Below are 17,348 nucleotides of genomic sequence, written 5' to 3'. Positions count from 1 at the left end.
GCGATCATAAGTTGGGATTAGTTGGTTCATAACAAGGAACTTCCACCACGGCGCAGCCCTCAGGTGTCTTCTGGCGACATTGCTATGAACCAGAACCACCAGGGTCAGCTACCACCTCAGAATGGCGTCATGAACGCGTTGATGGGCTACCTGCAACCACAACTGCAAGCACAGCAGGGTGGTGCGGCGCCTATGCAAACCTTCCCACAGTTCCAGCAACAACCTGTTCTGCCGTGGCCAGGATGGCAGCCGCAGGCGAATTTTGCTATGCCCGGAGGAGCCCAATACATGCAGCAGCTGATGGGTCAACCCATGGTACCACAACAACGGCCACCTGCTGCAGCCGCGCCTCAACCTCCGTCGGTGGACGAGATTGCCACAGCGATAGTGGCGGCTGTGCAGCCACTCCTACAGGACAAGAATGCTTCCCCAGTTGGGTCTAAGCCAGACGACGAGAAGATCCTCGTTGAAGCGTTGAGGAAAGCCAATGCTAGTGGCCTGACACCCCGTCAAGCCCTGGAGAAGCTACATAACGTCAGTAATACCTTTGGAATATGTCGCGTGTCGTTCAGACACTGACCGACGTCGCAGGTCAATGACCATACCGAGACAGGTGACGGGGACTGCATAGCCTTGTCTGGGTCACTGGACTCACCCTAATGCGCAGGATGGAAGAACTACTTCCTGGACCATCTGGAGAAGCTGTATCCGAAGGTGTATCGTGACGTGCGCCCATCTGCGCCACATGATGAGGTTCACCGACGCGCTTCCACTTCTCGTACTCAAGCAGGCCCGTCCTCTGTGTCCACCAGGTGAGTCCGGGTACCTGCCATCTTCACTTTGTAATCACTGACGCGCTGTGCAGGAATGACAGATCGTCTCCGTCGCGTCATGCCCCGCCTACTGTTCCGCGTGGGAGAGCTAAGTCACCCAAACTACCACCTTCTCAGCCTAGCCGACGCACTTTACACAAGGCGTCTCCGCCCCGACGCCATGCGGTACCGATAAACCGAGAGCCTGAAGTGGCATCTTCGCCGTCGGCGGTACGCTCAAAGAGAGGCGATCCAATAGCCGACTACCACGCCGGCACGCATATCCCACCTTTGTCCGTCAACTCGAAGCCTAAGGCGCCTCCTAAGGATCCAGGGAGTGTGCGGTTCAGTGACGATGACAAAGTGTTCTTCATTCATTACCTTAGGTGGCGCTTGCAACATGAAGGTTCCGTTCCTACCAGGTCTGACCTATATGATGAACTGGCTGAAGAGGTGGGATGCTTCGCAATCGCAATATTTCGTGACTCTGATGACTGCCTCATGCCCTAGACTCCTTATCGTGACGCAGAGGCATGGAAAAGACACTGGGACGACCATCCCGAATTGCCGGACCGCATCCTGATCGAGGCCCGGAACAGAGAGTTGGCGGCTGCACAGGATGAGTCCTCAGAGGATGAGGAGGGCGATGATGATCAAGGCGATGTGGAAGAGACCGAGGACCCGTCTACAGGCCGACTTCTCAATGGCGAAGGCAAAGACCAGCGAAAGCACATCGTGCGGCTCAAGGTCACTGATGACGACCTCCGCGCCATGGCGAGATACATGGTAGAGAAGCACGCCGTATGGAAAAGCTACCCGTCGCAGTCCGCGTGCTGGGAGGAATTTGCAAGACATGTATGTCCTATTCATGTCTTTATCATCGGGGACGGCCTCACCCATCTGGCTTGTTTCTACAGAACACACAGAGGTCATTGAGTGCATGGATGAATATATATTTCAAGCGCAAGAAGGGTAAGTGTTCATTTGTCTGCAGGTCTCCGACCCAAGTCTGCGCCCTCAACATTATGTTCACATGCAACAGTGATCGAGCAGTATGCGCGAGAGTATTCACAGCCCCACTCGGGGGAGGAACAGAAGCCGCCCGCACCTCCCAGCCAGCCGATCGAGGGCCGTTCTGTGCCACACTCGCAAGCTGCCGCCGTGCACTCGCACAATTTGGCAGTGGGACCTTCAAGTACTTCGCAGAAACGCTCTGCCTCGGAGACGAGACCGGGGGAACGTGATCCACCTCCGATCCCAAAACGAATCAAACGTGAAGAGCCTGAATATATCGACTTGACTTCGGACTAACCATCGGAATATGTTGGATGTCTCAACCACGGCGTTCACGTTCACGGTCTTGCTTATTATGTATCCGGCGCGGCGCTGTACATGCATGTGCTGTTTGGACGTATACCCTACTATTAGATCATGCACACACCACAATATCGCTAGTTTCCGCTACCTAACCTGAAGCGTGTCAGCGGAGGGTAGTACATATCGCAGTGTCGTCATGGTCGTGGGAGCAAATTCGCCCTCGATCAAGATCGAAGTCTGTGCTTCGGACGCCGGCCTAAGACCGCAGCTGCACTTACGCCGTGACTACGACCACTGGCCGCCAACATCCACTCACCACGTCGCGCCTGACACACCTGCCATAGTTTTGCATGACTACGATATGAACCCGAACAGTTTCAATCCTCTAAATGCTCAAGGCGTCCCTGGGATGATGAACCAAGTTCCGACGGTGGCGTTCTTCCCTGGACAACCCGTGCAGGGGCAGGGCGTGCCCATGCAGATGCCGCAGGCGCAGCAGCAGCCTCCTGGTATGCAGTTTGTATGGCAGGGGCAGTGGCCGCAGATGATGATGACTGGCGGCCAGCAATGGGGACAACCTCCGCTTCAGGGTGGTATGGCTCAGATGCCGCAGTTCGCGCAGGGATCATCTTCGCAGACCGCTGCGGATGAGATCGCTACCGCTGTGGCGAAGGCCTTGGCTTTGCAGGACAGCAAAAGGTCTGCTGGCAGCGGCAGTACGCCCGCAGGCTCGGACCCACGGGATGAACAGACCCTCATTGAGGCACTCAAGAAAGGATATGCCCAGGGATTGACTACGCGCCAAGCAATCGAGACGCTGCACAATGTGAGTTTCACAAATTCGGTTTCACAGAGGCTCCGGCCAGATAACTGATCCACGTGCGAAGGTGAATAACCACAGTCAGAGTTGTAAGTATGTTCCAACGTGTGGTAACTTGCTATCAGCTAAGGTACTTGTGTCAGCTTGGAAGGACTTCTACCTGGATCACGACAAAGAATTGTACAATAAGATTCATGGACTGGGCCTCGCAATAACGAGCTCCCTCAATCCTCATCGTGATAGCGTCTCTCAGGCCACTGGGTACATCTATCGCCTGAACTAACATAGACAACGCTGACCCACCCTCTACGCTGCAGTCCATCTCATGTTCGGCAACAGCTACCAAGAGCCAAACCTCTCTATTTATCGAGCAGCCCCGGCAAGATGAGGTCAGACGTCCGGTTCAGAGGGACGAGTCCGGATAGTGCACCTTCCGGCGCACGATCCCGCAACGCTAGCGAGCAGTCGAAGAGCTGGACTCGCAGTTTGCCGCGTAGTAAGGACCGCGACCGTGGTGAAGCGGCAAAGCCCTCACCGATGCCCCAACGGTCTAAGCGGGGAGACCCGGTGGATGAGTATCACGCCGAGACATACATACCTCCCTTTTCCGGCTCCAAGAAACCCAAACCGCCGCGTCGCGTATCTGGAGATGACGGGTTCAAGTTCACTGATGACGACAAGATCTTCCTCATCCACTACCTCCGCTGGCGGGTGCTCCAGGCCAACGTCCCGAGCAAGGCTGAAGTCTTCGAGGAACTGGCAAAGCAAGTGAGTACGCATAGTATGCAACTTGAACATCCTTCGCTTAGTTCTCACGCGTACCCAGACTCATCACAGCGCCGACGCGTGGAGGAGGCACTGGCAACAGAACGCTGAGTTGCCCGACAGGATATTGGCGCAGGGCAAGAAGCGGTACAATATGGAGCATTCGGCAACGCCTTCCAGTGACGAAGAGGACGCCGTGATGCACGAAGAGGATGGCAGAGAAGACGAGGAAGAGAAAGAAAGCTCTGACGATGAACCCAGCGTTGAGGGCACCTCACGTGTAGCCCCAACTGTCGTCCGCCAGCGGCGCCGGGGCCGCGTGACCGCCGGCTTCAAGGTCACGGACGACGACCTCCACGCCATGGCCAAGTACAAGGCGGAGAGGTTGAAGGGTTGGTCCGACTTCCCCTCTAAGCAAGGTCCTTGGAAGGAATTTTCTGAAAGACCCGGGGTGCGTCAAGTCATCTTGTACACCAACTTCCGGCCATTGACTATGCTATTCATGTAAACAGAACGGGAAGAGAACTTTGAATGCATGGTTTTGCGCAGCCCGCGATCATGCGGCAGGTTAGTTGTATCCTTGCCTAATCTGTCCCTCCAAGGACTCAGAACATCCACTCCAGAGCTGGCAGACTATGTGCGGGAGTATCTCCGCGAAGCAGAGTCCGAGTCAAATGAAGAGCCGACTCCCCCACAGCAGGACGATCCCCAACCTTCATCGCCTTTTGGCTCTCGCACTCCAAGCCAAAAGACTGAGCACAAAGTTAGTACTCCTCGGAAACGCCCCGCCGAACCGTCGAGTGCGTCGGAGGGAGTAGCACAAGCTACGAAGCGTATCAAGCAGCAACAGGACAAGTCAAATGCGAAGCGCAAAGAGGAGGACGTCAAAGAGGATGAATACGAAGCAGACGTCGTCGAGATAGCCTAATGAACGAGACCAATATCCTTGTATAATAATACCTCCTACTGCATCGTCAAGCGGACGTCGATTGTATGTCCGCCAATTCTCGATTGCAACGTACGTCGTGTTGACCGAAAGGCTGTCGTTATAGCTACACTATGAATGGACTTCTAAATACTGCTTGTACACGCTGTGCTTCTCTTCCATGCAACCCGCCGGCACTTATCCTAGATATGGACCACGATGAAAGGCACCTTACCCACCATGTCAGTAGCCGCACGCAGACAAACTGTCACAAGTTAAAACTTACCTCGACATCCTCGCCTTCCTCATCGCTGACCATGACCTCTACGATGAGGTGCTTCGTATGCGGCGGGAGCGGCTTCTTGCTGACGTGCTCGACGAGTTTGCTGAACTTCATCGGCAGCCGTTCCTCGCTCTTCTTCTTCCCGATGAACGAGCTCCAGAGCATGCTGACGCCCTGGCTGACCATGCTGATCTCGAGCTTGTGCTCGCGTTCGAAGTAGTCCACGATGTCCTTGAGCGTCGGGTTGTTCTTGAACTCGAAGCGATCCCAGAGCGTCCACTCTGTGTCACCGTACTTGCTCTTCTTCGGTGCAACGGGTTCTGAGAACCCGAAGAATGGCAGCGCGAGGTTGACGAAGCCGTTCTTGTAGTCCTCAAGTTTCTTCTGGCCGTCAATGAGCTGAGAAGAGGTGATATTAGTCAAATGCCGAGAACCAGAAAAGCAATGAAGACATACCTTGTACAGCTCAAGGCAAACAAGACCGGTGACGAGCGAAGTCGTCGTCGCAATGGCGGGGATGATCTTGCCCGCGATCTGCTTGGTCGTATGCCTGTCGGCAGGTGTAATGCTGTAGTTCATTGCGCGCAGGTTCGATGCAGCGGTGATGAAGTCAATGTGGTGGTTCGAGTCATCGTCCTTCTCGAATTCGATGGGGTTCAGGCGGTAGCCAACGAGCGACGACGGTGGTGGGAGCTGCTTGAGATAGTCGCTTGCGTCGCTGCCATCTGCGAGACTGTGGTCAGGGCCCCTGCACCCTGAGAGGAAGAACCAACAGCATACCTCCTCCGTCATTTTGCGGAGTGGGGTCATTGTCGTTGATCTGCACCTTGACGCCGCTCTTGGGCGTGAATTCGGGGACGATGACCTCATCTGCAACCTTCTTGAACAGTGCTGGGTCGGTCTCGCCGCGAAGACCGTAGTTGTAAGCGTGGAGGTTTGCAGCAGCAATGATGTATTGCAGGTGCGTCGGCTGTAGATGATATCAGATCACTGTCATTTCGCTCCTACCGCGTCTCCAGCACTCACGTTGTTGGAGTCGAAGACAAGCGGTTCGGGCGCACGCTTGGGACCACTCCAGAACGGCTGGCCAGTGCTCGTAACATGGTCCTTCGGCAAGCTGTAAAGGAGCTGGCGGATCGAGTTGTTATACTTCTCCTCGAACTGGAGACGCGCCCAGACAATGCACTCCTCGAAGGTGAGCGGCTTGTTCGTGACGAGGTACGACGCAATCTGCTCGACCTGCTCCTTCTGCTGGCCGGAGTACTTGAGGTTGTTCTCCAGGAAGTTCGGCTCCGAGAGATAAGAGTTGACAGCCTGGGGAGGTTTGACAAAGAGGTTGTCAAACTCTTGCCTTGCCCACTGCTAATGTGTCAGCACAATATCGTATCGGCAAGTCGGCTTGACCAGACGTACCTCAATGGTGTGCGAGATCTGATTGGGGAAGTTCTTGACCGTGCAAATGGGAGTCTCCTTCTCCGGGGGATCCTGCGACGAGGAGTACGACTCTGTCATGTGGGGAACAATAACCTGCGTGTTGCCCTTGGTACCAAGAGTACCGGACTCGAGAAGCGGCTTCTGGTAGAAGACGCAACGCTGGTCCATGTACAGACGCGCCTTGATGTTGTCCAACGCGTTTGTGACACCGTCGATGTTCGCGAAGAAGTCGGCGTTATAGACGTCTGATTGTCGCTCAGCTGCTGCTGCCATAGGCAGGAAGTGGGACTTACTCTCGGTGTCAGGACCAACGGGATCCTGCTTGCTGTCGATCTTGCCCTTGAGGTCAGGGTTCATGTCCACGACAGCCGCAGCAGCGACTTCGGCCTTGAACTTGCCCAAGTCCTTCGGTCGGAATAGGAACTGACGGTTCAAGTTGCTCTTCTCGATTGTGTCAAGGTCTGTGACGAAGATCTTGCCTCTGGGACCAGTGGCAAGACCAATCATACTCCAGTTCTTCAGCATCTCACAGCCAATAGCACCAGAGCCGACAAGAAATTCGCGGAAGTTGGCGATCTTCTCTTGGAACTTCTTGCCAAAGACGGCGATCTGGCCGTCATAGCGCGAACCGGTAGGCTGGCAGTCCTGCTCCGTGGGAAGCTCGGTGGGTAGGGACTCCAGAGAATCGAAGTACATGTTCTGGACCATGGGGTGGAACTTCGCAGAGACAGCCTTCAGCACTTCCTGAGCAACAAAACCGCCGATGACAGCGTTCATAGGCGCGAGATCGCCAGTGGCATGGTAGGCGAGCTCGGTGAGGATCTTCTCGTCGGCATCGGCATCAATCTTCTTCGCCAGAGCAACTACAGCAGCAGCATCCTCAGCATTGCGGGGACGAGGTGACCTCTTGTTCTCCTCTTCGAACTGGGACAGAGCTTGGAAACCCACGTGCAGAGTTGCTGGCCGGTCAAACTTTGCGAAGTCGGTGAAGAAGAACTCGGGCGAAGTGAGCGTTTCCCGCAACGATTTCTGCGAAATGTCAATCAAGAGCAACGGGACATGGAGAGGAATGCTTACGAATTGCAAGATCTTTGGCATCTTAACTTGAGTAAAGATACCTCCGGACTTGTACTCGCCAAAGTTGGAGGTATCGCCAATGGCGAAAGTGTAAGGTCCCTTGACGGTGATCTTGCGTGGCTCGCATCCGTTCAGCTCTTCCATACCCTGCACCTCGCTGAACGTTACGAAGTCTCCGTCCTCGAGACCATGACGGGTCTCATCCAAGCAGGTCACAACACCTTCGCTATCCTGGCAGCATCCGACACGTGAGCGAGGGTCATACAGAGCAAAGGAAGACAAATACCCTGTCGACCGAGACGATCATACCCGAAAGCGGTTGCTCTCCGGTAGGATCGACGCAGGTGAACTTGGGACCGAAGTCGTTAAACGCCGTCCTGTGGAGTAGGGTGAGTGTGGGAATGCGCAGGAGTAAGTTACGACGGCCTACGCGAAGAGACCGCGCGTGTCTGCGGAGATGAAGTGCACGCCATTCTGGTGTGTCCAATCGTTGATCTCCAGTTGCTTCTTCAGCGAGACACCACAAAGTACGACAGCCTGGCACGTAGTTTAGATCGTTAGATTTGATACACGGGTCCTTCAGCGAACACCACGTACCTGGAAACCCTTGATCAAGTCCACAGTAATCTCCTGGCCGGCCTGACCACCAAGGTTCCGGACGGGAACATACGCGTTCAGCTCCGCCAGTCGTGGAACCGTTACTTCTGCACGAGACTTCCCAACGTCTTCTGCGCGCAGGAAGAACTGCACAATGTTGGACGAGGAACAATATGGCGCGAGGCGAAAGGACATACCTGACTGCTCAGATCTGATATCTTCACTGGCTCGGGGTCATAGATGGTGACAGACTTGACTCCAGCAAGTACGACGTTCTTTGCTACATGAAGCATGCATTTCAGCCGGTATACTGTGAACGAAGTCGCGTAACCACCCACCAATCTCTACTCCGAGACCATTCACGCCGACAATCAGGACATTGGACGCGGCCATCCGCTTCATGGCTGAAGATACCATCAGCTCGTAGCCCTAAATCCCTCTCAATGCTTCCGTTCTAACCTTCGTGCCCAAGGACATAGCTGAGTAGGATTGGTAAGTCGAAGGACGCGTCGTTGATTGTACTGGACTCACAGTTGCCGGGAGTAGAGGCCCTCGTCAATCGCGGCCTCATCGACGTCCATCGCCGATTGCACATCTGAGGCAGACATAATTCGTGAAGCAGATGATACGTGTACAGATAGATGAGGAAGGGGAGGTGGTGGAAGGGGGGAAGAGATGGAATTGGCGTCCTTGGGCTTGTGGCGGGGCAGATATAATACAGACGCGCTCGTGATCCACGCGAGTCTGACATAAGCGGCTATCACTTTGCCCGCAAATCTAGCCGAGTGCGCTCTCTTCCTCTGCAACGACCACAGGCTTACACAGACACGGGTTTGTCATGAAATACGTCGCATTGCTCAGCGGCGGCAAGGACAGCTGCTACAACCTCCTGCATTGTGCACGCAATGGGCACCAACTCGTTGCCGCAGCATCTCTCGGCCCTGAGCAAGGCAAAGGTTCGGCCACACACAAGCTCTCCGATGACCTCGTCCGACCCCGTGCAAAATAGAGGAACTTGACTCTTACCTCTACCAGACCGTCGGGCAAGATGCGATCGAGTTTGTCGGTCGTGCACTAGACGTGCCGCTCTACAGAAGAGTGATATCCGGAGCTGCCGTCGAGCAAGGTGGTGAATACGGTGGACGCGATCCTGCGCGGAGCGGCGGCGTCTCCGGCGACGAGACAGAAGATCTGTATGAACTGCTATCGACTGTCAAAGTACTTATTTTGCCGTGATTCTTAGGCGTCATGCTGATTTTTGGACATCAACTCAGACTAACCATCCTCATGTGCAAGGGGTTTCCGTCGGGGCCATTCTCTCCAACTACCAGCGTGTTCGCGTTGAGCATGTGTATGTGGTATCGGACCTCGTGACCACCGCTTTCACTTATTTAAATGTATCCATGCAGTTGTCGACGACTAGGCTTGACTCCGCTCTGCTACCTTTGGCAACGAGACCAAGAGGAGCTGCTCTCCGAGATGATCGAGGCCGGCATGGAAGCCGTACTTATCAAGGTCGCCGGCATAGGCCTGACCACCAAGCACCTGGGTAAAACACTAGCCCAGATGCAGCCCACGCTGCTGAAACTGGTACGTCCGTACGACTATCAGGAATGTGAGCGTGCTCAACCGATCGCCAGAATGCACTGTACGGTTCGCATATATGCGGCGAGGGTGGCGAATACGAGACACTGACTCTCGACTGCCCCCTCTTCAAGTCCCGAATCAACCTGTAAGTATGATGTGATGGCCGCTGTCCCCCTCACTGAACGCATTCCTCAGGGATGAGGTAGAGACAGTCGTCCACTCCGATAATGATTTTGCGACGGTCGCCTACATTCGTATCAAGAAGGCCTCTCTCCAACCCAAGACATCTGTATCCGACGTGTTCGATGTCGCTATACCACCTGTGCTCGCGGAACCCTTTTCTAACCTCCGCAACATAGCCGCTAGCGGTTTATCGCCTCAACGCAGCGATACTCCTACCATGACAGGGTCGATTAGTTCCACGCCGTCCCCTGCCACGTCCAGTAATAAGATTGGGCCGTGGGTATCTGTCGCAAACGTTCAGCGTGAGCTGTGTGAGCCACTCCGGGAAGTCACTATCGAAGACGAAGTTCGCGAATGCTTCGAGACACTCAAAGGTATTTTATCCTGGCCGAGTCACCCTCCTTTCCACTCACTCCGGATGTATGAAAAACTAGCACGCCTCGCGAAACATTCGCTCACTCTCGCAAATTGCGCCAACATCAACATCTTCCTTTCCTCCATGGACCTCTTCGCACGAGTCAACGCGGTATACGCCACTTGCTTCGGAACAAGCCCACCCGCCCGTGCATGCGTCGCGGTGGACTTACCCGCCCCGCTTCGTGTCCGGCTAGACTGCATCGCATACGCCGAACGCACCTCTTCCGAGCGACAGGCACTGCACGTACAAGGACTCAGCTACTGGGCCCCAGCGAACATTGGGCCGTACTCGCAGGCTATTGTCGTAAGTCTGGCATATCGCATATCCCTAGAATTCGTAGCGAATATTGATGTATTGCAGGCAGACGAGCGCGTCTTCATCTCTGGTCAGATCGGACTCATCCCCAGCAGCCTTACACTTCCCTCCCCTCAGTCTCTCGCCTTCGAAACCGCCCTCTCCTTCCAACACGTACACCGCGTCGTTGAGGCGCTGAAGAATAACTCTGGGGGTGGATGGAAAGGCCACATGCAGGGCATCGTATACTGGCTGGTGCACAAGGACGACATCGACCCAGTCCGTGCTGCAAGCGCGCAATATGAAGAGGCATGTCTAATGACTCGATTACTTGCAGGATGTCACTAACCGGAGTGTGTACAGGACGCATATGCCCCTACCCTCTTCGTCGTGGTCCCCGAACTGCCTAAAGGCGCCCTGGTTGAGAAGCAAGTACTAGTACACACCGGCCAGTGCGACATCGAAGACGACGACGGAACACTTGTCCGCCGAACAGTCGAGCCTTTCTATGAGCAGGGTAGGAATCCATCCTTATCTACCTCTCGCCTCTTCGCAACTGAGTGTACACTGCAGGAGGACAAGAGAGCCAAGACAACAGCTTCCACTGGGAGGTCTCTGCGTTCAAGGAAATCCCATCCAGAGTGGCTCTCATCTGTGGCAAGGGCGACGCATCCAGCCTGGCTAAGCACTTGCGGAGTGTATCCGCCATCCAATCCCTCACCACAGAAGCCTTGTCCATGCGCTTGTTCTACAAGCTCTCGGCACCAGAAGGTAAGTATTCCTGTGTGAGTGTAGCAGGACCGACATACTGACCAACGCGATTCTTCTAGTTGTAACATCGATCGCAACGTCCTTCGGAGGCCCCGACGGAGTACCAATCACACCCATCCCATGCAGGCACATCGCAAGCAAAAACAGCAAAGATTGGGATTACGCAATACTTGCAATATGTACCAGTACACAGACATAGAGGCCAGAGAGCGGGATAGCGGATGTCGATGAGGGGTCGTAAACGGTGCTAGATGAGATATTACAACATGTACTAGATCAAAACGGTCGAGAGTCCTATCCAAGCCCCTACAGAAACAAAAAAAAGATGTGCGATGTACAACCAGGTTGCGGCGGCTTCACGGCATGCCCTCCTCGTTGAGGACCCTGAGCTCAGCCAGACGCCTGCGTATCTCCTTCTCCGTGCGGGTGGGTGGAACTCTACGGGCAAGGACTGCGCCAAACTACGACGACGAGCATGGTGAATATGGGCAAAACATACGAGCATATCGCAACAGTCACTCACCAGTGTGCAGACACCGCCAAACCTCAGCACCCACGCGACACCATTCTTACCATAAAGCGCGGCGTCGTTCGCAGGGTCGCTGTCAACATCCGCATCCACGATGCCGAAGATCACGCTCGATGCAATAGCGACCTGTGACCCACAAAATTTCAGCGTCGTAACACTACGTTCAGGGGTGAAGAAAGAAGCTTACGACAAACTGCGGCATGACGATCGCAAGGTTGTGAATACCCAAAATCGTGCCACCCGCAACCGACTCCTGCCCAGACGCCGCATCCGGGTTATGTTGGTCAAATGACCTCCTCCTCAACAACGGCGTCCGCTCTGCATCGCCCACGCGACTGTTTCTCCTCATCGCCGGGGTCGAGAGCGTCCGACTGTGGCTCGGCCGCCTCGCCCACTCCCGCGCAATCGCCTCCCCGTCCTCGTTCGTATCCCGTTCGTGCTCCTTCAGGAATTCCATGATGATCGCGAATGGGGCCCAGCACGCGACGGCCCAGCAGATGCCCACGAGGGACACGAGGATGATCGCCTGCCAGACCTTTGTCACGAAGAACGTCGCGAGCGTGAGGAAGGTAAAGAGCAGGAGGGCGCCCGTCCAGATGTTCCGTAGGAAGAACGGCATGAGGGGCAAACGGAGGGGCTTTCCGCGCCGTGCGGCCTCGGCGCGCCACTCGCGGACTTGTGCGCGGAGGCGGGACAGCTCAACATCTTCGTCCTCATCGCCCTCGTGTGCAAGTAGGGCCGCATCACGGCGGGTCAAGTGAGGGAGGAGCGTGCCCGCCGCAACAGCCACTGCAAAGTGTTCAGAACCTCAATTTAACACGGACGGTTGACGGGCACAACTCACCGAGACTGTAGATGAGCATTGCTAAAGCACCTGTACGAGTAGCGTAGTCATGATCGGGCTCCTTGCCCATCTCGTACGCCATGACTTGTCCAATGTAGGTCGTTCTACGAAGGAACGCTCAATCACTACGTATGAAGACAGACGACCGTACGCACGAGTAGAATAGGAATGGGAACCTTCGCCGACAACGTCAGCTACGATACAATCAACTACCGAGATTGGAAGCCTGCTCACCATCCCATAAAGGCAAAGAGCTGCACGTAGCAAACGCGTCGAATCGGCCTAGGTAGGGTCACGATGGTTGTCCAGATGTTCTTGAGGATGTCCCGCATGCTGTTCCTAAAGCGGTTATCCACACATGCTCCACGATGAGCCAAAGAAATGCCTCACCCTCCCTTCTCGAGCCGGAGCTGCTCGCGCGGTTGTTCCTCTTGCGTCCAGCATGTGATCCATACGGTGATGGCGAGAATGATCATACAGACGACACAGAACTTGCGGAATTGAGAGCCTCCGAGAAGGCGAAGAATGGGCATATTCGCTAGCGGCAAGAATCCTAGCCATACATATCGGTAAGAACATCTCCTGGGCCCACAGACAATAGACATACCGAATCCATATCCGACGATATTCCCGGCATTCAGCATCCGACTGTGCCACGCGTTCGCAGCATTGAGTTGGCCAGGCGGGGTGACATCCAGCAGGAGGTTCCGAAGCGAGGCTTGGAGGGCATTGAGGGCGAAGTCGAGAACGTAGAAAGACACGATAGCAAAGCCAATTGCTGTATCTTGCACCTGTTGGTCGGGACAGAAGAATCGATAATCAGCACTGAACACTAGAAGCGTCTCTGCTAGAAGGTGGCCACTCACCGCCTTGATGTACTTCGGGTCCCAGCTGCCTGCGCTGCTGCCTAGAAGGTCGACGAAGAAGGTAGCGATTTCCCGGCAGTACGCAAGAGTTAGCGTCGAGATGACGAGGGCGAACGTCGATAGAACGATCCAAAACCTGCGGCGGTACTTGGACGTCGACGCGTCTGATATGGCACCTACGACGCCGGAGTCAGTCGCTCGCATAACGCCATTGGACCGCTAGGGGCCAGCGCGAGGGAAGAGGTTCTTCACTCACCAATGACCGGCTGGGCAATAAGGCCGCTGATGGGACCCGCGAGCCACACAAGACTCGTGAGCTGCTCAGTGAGGCCAAGTTCCAGCAAGAAAGGTGTTCCGTATCTGCGAGCATTCCCCAAAGCTCAGTCAACATCACGATTCTGCGCCCCTGCATATATGTGGTGCGCCATATATCTCACCCTAGCTCGACCGTCCATGCCACCTGCGACCCTCCCATCGACACGCTCAGGTAGACCAAATCGAGTGTCGACATCCTCTTCTTCCCGCTGCTGCCGCTGTCCGCGGCCTCTTCTGCGACCGCGGACCTAGCGGGCTTTTGCTTCCCATTGCCATTCAACCTGTTCACCGACGGACGGCTTCCACTCCTCTCCTCGCGCAGGATGCTCGCGTGCGTGTTGGATCCCCTGCGGCCGCGGTCCTGCTGGCGGCCGGGCCATGTAATCTGGGAGGTGGGATCCGGATCGGCGTCGACGTTTGTTGTCGGGAAGGTCATAACGAGATCGTCTAGACTCTTGCGATGGGGGACACCAACAATGTCGGCGTGCTGGACAAGAAGAAGGAGACAGGAGTGAGGTGGCCGCTATAAGTGGGATGTCGCGGGGGAACTACGGGAGCGTTCACGTTCAGGCGTCCGTCGAGCCTCGAGACCGCGTGCTGAGCACCCCGAGTCCGCCAGGCGCGCCTCTTTCGTCCTAATTACGCAACTCGGCTACCCCCGGGCTCATCGAGATCCAATCTCCACAACGCAGTGCCAACCTCTATTGCCTCTGCCTCGTGCTTTTAGACAGCAAGTAACCTCTTCAAGGCCTCAGATTGCGTTGACTGCGCGTCTTCGTGCTCTTGGGTACCCTTGGCAGGCAACGGCCACGTACAAGGTATGCACCCAAGAAATGCCAAGTAAAGCTTGCGCAGCGTTAGCATTCATAACGTATTCAGACAGGAAGATCGTGTTCTCGGACGGGCGATCTCCCTATCCACGGTCCAGGCTCTCATGCGGCTTATCGTACATACCACACACTCCTATCCCCGCGTCCTTACCTTAGAGAGCAGGGCTGAAGGGTGTGCATAGCTCGCGAGGTCAGAAGTCAGAACGGGAGGCTTCGCGAGCCTGTGGACAGTGTCATTCAACACACACTCGTACGTATACTATACCCAATACTGTACCAGACCCCACACACAACAAGACTACATGACCAATGCACAACAGAGCAAATTACACCGCAATGCAGCTCGTACACCACCGCTTCCTATCCGACCTCTGTCCCCTCCAACCGAGATGAATATACAGTTGTGTGCGACTCTGTGAGATCCGGTAATCATCCGCCCTCCTTGATCAGAAGCGGTACCGCACGGCCCCATAAACCCCACATTCCCCACGATCCAGCACAAGCGAGGACGTCGCTCGAGCACGATCGCGCACGCATTCCTATCGGACCACAGCGTTTACTGACGCGTTTCTCCGATGGCTGCTGCTGCTGCTTGACACGTGCGAGTCCAAGCTGTTCTTGTGCGACGACAGCAAGTTGAAGGGTAACCGCCTCGAATGCGACGACGCCGTCGCAGTCGTCGGCGTCGTCACGCGCTCCGGTTCCTCCGTCATTGGCGGCGGTGGGAAGCGCGCGTACTCGCTCGGAGGGCCTGTGTAGGCCTTCTCGGGGATGGTAGGCTGCGAACCGCCCGCGCGCGTCATACTTGGCCGAGGAGCTGCCGAGTTTTGTGTTGGTGTCGGTAGGGCAGATGACTCTCCGGAAGGTGATGAGAGCGTGGTTGGAGTCGGTTTGAGCATTGCAGGACTTGTACCGGATCGTGTTCGTGGCTCCTGTGATGAGCCGGAAGGGATAGTTAGAGGCTGTGGATTCGACCGGAGCTGAGCAGCGGACGCTGACGGTCGTAATCGTCGCCGAGGTGCTACTGAGCCAACTGTGACCAACGACGAAAGCGCGGAGATATCGTCATTGTCCTTGGGAGGAGGTGCGGGTGGAGGGGATGCAGACTCGTTCTGGGATGGGCTGTCTGTCGACGCCGTTGTGGCGCTCCCGCTACGTTGCCGCAGCTTGTACTTCTCCATCGCATCCGCGTCGCGTTCTCGCATTCGAGTAGCAATCGGGGATAGTGCAGAAGCAGGATTTGAGTGAGCATGAGGGAGGAGGGTGGCGGAATTGGGCTGGGAAATCGGAGAGGCAGAGAAGCCGAATGTGCTGCTAGTCGAACTCGCCGACGGCTGACCGGGGGAATGCGACCCTGAAGGTAGTGGCGCTGGGCGCCGTGACGGTGATGACCAAAACCTGGAGGAGGATTGCCCTGGTGCCGCATTGTCCAGCAGATCGCCGCTGTTGGACGTTGTCGTGGTGTGGCTCGTCCCCGAGCCGCTACGCATGCGGACAGCGCCGTTACTCCTGTAGGGATAGTCCTTGGGTGATGGCGGATATATTTGCATATTCGCGGTGGCTCCCCATTCGTTCCCTCTCGTTGCGGCCTGTTGAAACACATTCCGCCGAGCCTTCTTGTTGTTCTCGAACTGTATTCGAGCGGTGTCTTGGAGAGTGTCCCTCGTGCTCGTCCTGTGCACACGCAGACGTCAAGCTTGGTTGGACGCGGAGGTATAAAAATACCGACGAGTATGCATAGTCCGAGGGGGTGAAACCCTGATTGTTTCGTGCCGAATACTGGCACCCACGCTCAATTAGCAGTTGTACAATCTGAGAGGCATCTGTCAGCTGGCTTCCTCTTTAGGGATGGCGGCGGGACGTACGGTGACATTGCCCCAGGCGCTGGCGCTGAAACGGAATGAGTTTCTCAACACTCGGGAACGGGCGGCGCCATGCTCACTAATGTAGCGGTGTGTTGCCCTCGTTATCTGCGAGGTCGAAGTCGGCGCCCAGATCCAAGAGCATCTGCGCATGTCTGAGGACGAGGGATAGGGACGGGAAACGCGCGCCACAGACTCACCCGAACGAGCTCCTCATTTCCCTTCAGCGCAGCAACATGGATAGCGGTCTTCCCTTCAATATTTGCCCAGTCTAGGATGTCAGGGTAGCGGTCGATGTACATGCGAGCCATGCGAAGGGTAGCACCGAGAAAGTCTTGTTCGGAGGGACCGGCGGAGGGGGAGAGGGATGGTGGTGGGCGGGCTCCGGCTAGGAGGATGAGTATTGTGTTATTCTCTGAGTCCTAAAAATCGCGACATCGTACAGGGAGTGAATGGACGCCACAGTGGGAAGGTCGAGGGTGCGCACCTTGCTGTACTCGTTGTCGTCATGCCCGCTACTCAGGAGGAACTCGAATGTCTCCTCGTGCCCGAGGACGGCGGCCCACGCGAGAGATGTATATCGCTTGTTAGACGAATCGGGATTGCGCATGTCCGTCCTCTTGATCAGACGTTTGACGAGAAATAGATTGTTCTCTGCGGGGGACACACGTCGGTCACTGTCGGCCTACAGCGGTAGTGGGGGACGACTCACCTTGTACGGCCCTGCGAAGGCGGGCGGAAGCGTCCTTCTCTGCCATAGCGGTGGGCAGGCGTAGGACGGGATGGGGGAGAGCGAGGAGGGACTGCGGGAGCGCAAGA

General features: G+C 55.7%; 6 protein-coding genes across 6 annotated transcripts; 3 read left to right on the top strand and 3 right to left on the bottom strand.

Moving 5' to 3' along the window:
- Positions 1-46: 46 nt before the first annotated feature.
- On the top strand, positions 47-2,339 carry L226DRAFT_131941 (uncharacterized protein). The gene is made up of 7 exons (XM_067672270.1): positions 47-534; positions 592-613; positions 668-812; positions 866-1,265; positions 1,323-1,667; positions 1,730-1,784; positions 1,855-2,339. Exons 1-7 carry the CDS (start codon positions 85-87, stop codon positions 2,121-2,123), a joined length of 1,686 nt encoding a protein of 561 aa, XP_067541778.1. The 5' UTR covers positions 47-84; the 3' UTR covers positions 2,124-2,339.
- Positions 2,340-2,401: 62 nt separating this feature from the next.
- L226DRAFT_131932 (uncharacterized protein) lies at positions 2,402-4,674 on the top strand. The gene is made up of 8 exons (XM_067672269.1): positions 2,402-2,638; positions 2,695-2,955; positions 3,017-3,038; positions 3,093-3,210; positions 3,267-3,717; positions 3,776-4,165; positions 4,227-4,281; positions 4,338-4,674. Exons 2-8 carry the CDS (start codon positions 2,725-2,727, stop codon positions 4,640-4,642), a joined length of 1,572 nt encoding a protein of 523 aa, XP_067541777.1. The 5' UTR covers positions 2,402-2,638; positions 2,695-2,724; the 3' UTR covers positions 4,643-4,674.
- On the bottom strand, positions 4,407-8,726 carry L226DRAFT_499305 (ubiquitin activating enzyme). The gene is made up of 15 exons (XM_067677709.1): positions 8,562-8,726; positions 8,490-8,509; positions 8,369-8,434; positions 8,228-8,310; positions 8,031-8,177; positions 7,864-7,970; positions 7,720-7,810; positions 7,434-7,664; positions 6,650-7,385; positions 6,336-6,601; positions 5,949-6,281; positions 5,703-5,892; positions 5,379-5,647; positions 4,926-5,321; positions 4,407-4,869 (listed from the first exon to the last, which is right to left on the bottom strand). The coding sequence occupies exons 1-15, from the start codon at positions 8,636-8,638 to the stop codon at positions 4,843-4,845; spliced, it is 3,039 nt and encodes a 1,012-aa protein (XP_067541776.1). The 5' UTR covers positions 8,639-8,726; the 3' UTR covers positions 4,407-4,842.
- Positions 8,727-8,828: 102 nt separating this feature from the next.
- Positions 8,829-11,564, top strand: L226DRAFT_131871 (uncharacterized protein). Its single transcript, XM_067672268.1, has 11 exons — positions 8,829-8,986; positions 9,040-9,248; positions 9,305-9,381; positions 9,440-9,620; positions 9,671-9,762; positions 9,813-10,174; positions 10,235-10,521; positions 10,579-10,821; positions 10,876-11,029; positions 11,086-11,283; positions 11,343-11,564. Exons 1-11 carry the CDS (start codon positions 8,869-8,871, stop codon positions 11,480-11,482), a joined length of 2,061 nt encoding a protein of 686 aa, XP_067541775.1. The 5' UTR covers positions 8,829-8,868; the 3' UTR covers positions 11,483-11,564.
- L226DRAFT_529627 (MFS general substrate transporter) lies at positions 11,414-14,424 on the bottom strand. The gene is made up of 11 exons (XM_067679658.1): positions 13,960-14,424; positions 13,779-13,882; positions 13,523-13,698; positions 13,264-13,447; positions 13,047-13,209; positions 12,891-12,989; positions 12,812-12,832; positions 12,657-12,760; positions 12,000-12,601; positions 11,807-11,938; positions 11,414-11,744 (listed from the first exon to the last, which is right to left on the bottom strand). The coding sequence occupies exons 1-11, from the start codon at positions 14,271-14,273 to the stop codon at positions 11,640-11,642; spliced, it is 2,004 nt and encodes a 667-aa protein (XP_067541774.1). The 5' UTR covers positions 14,274-14,424; the 3' UTR covers positions 11,414-11,639.
- A 446-nt stretch (positions 14,425-14,870) lies between these two features.
- L226DRAFT_529626 (ankyrin) lies at positions 14,871-17,339 on the bottom strand. The gene is made up of 7 exons (XM_067679657.1): positions 17,242-17,339; positions 17,017-17,183; positions 16,730-16,951; positions 16,610-16,674; positions 16,533-16,557; positions 16,397-16,479; positions 14,871-16,341 (listed from the first exon to the last, which is right to left on the bottom strand). The coding sequence occupies exons 1-7, from the start codon at positions 17,285-17,287 to the stop codon at positions 15,207-15,209; spliced, it is 1,743 nt and encodes a 580-aa protein (XP_067541773.1). The 5' UTR covers positions 17,288-17,339; the 3' UTR covers positions 14,871-15,206.
- Positions 17,340-17,348: the final 9 nt, after the last annotated feature.

The sequence above is a fragment of the Lentinus tigrinus genome (assembly GCF_003813185.1).
Source record: "Lentinus tigrinus ALCF2SS1-7 unplaced genomic scaffold L226scaffold_2, whole genome shotgun sequence".
Taxonomy (NCBI): Eukaryota; Fungi; Basidiomycota; class Agaricomycetes; order Polyporales; family Polyporaceae; genus Lentinus; species Lentinus tigrinus.
Note: the sequence above shows the minus strand (reverse complement) of the source record. Positions and strands in the feature narration are given on the sequence as shown.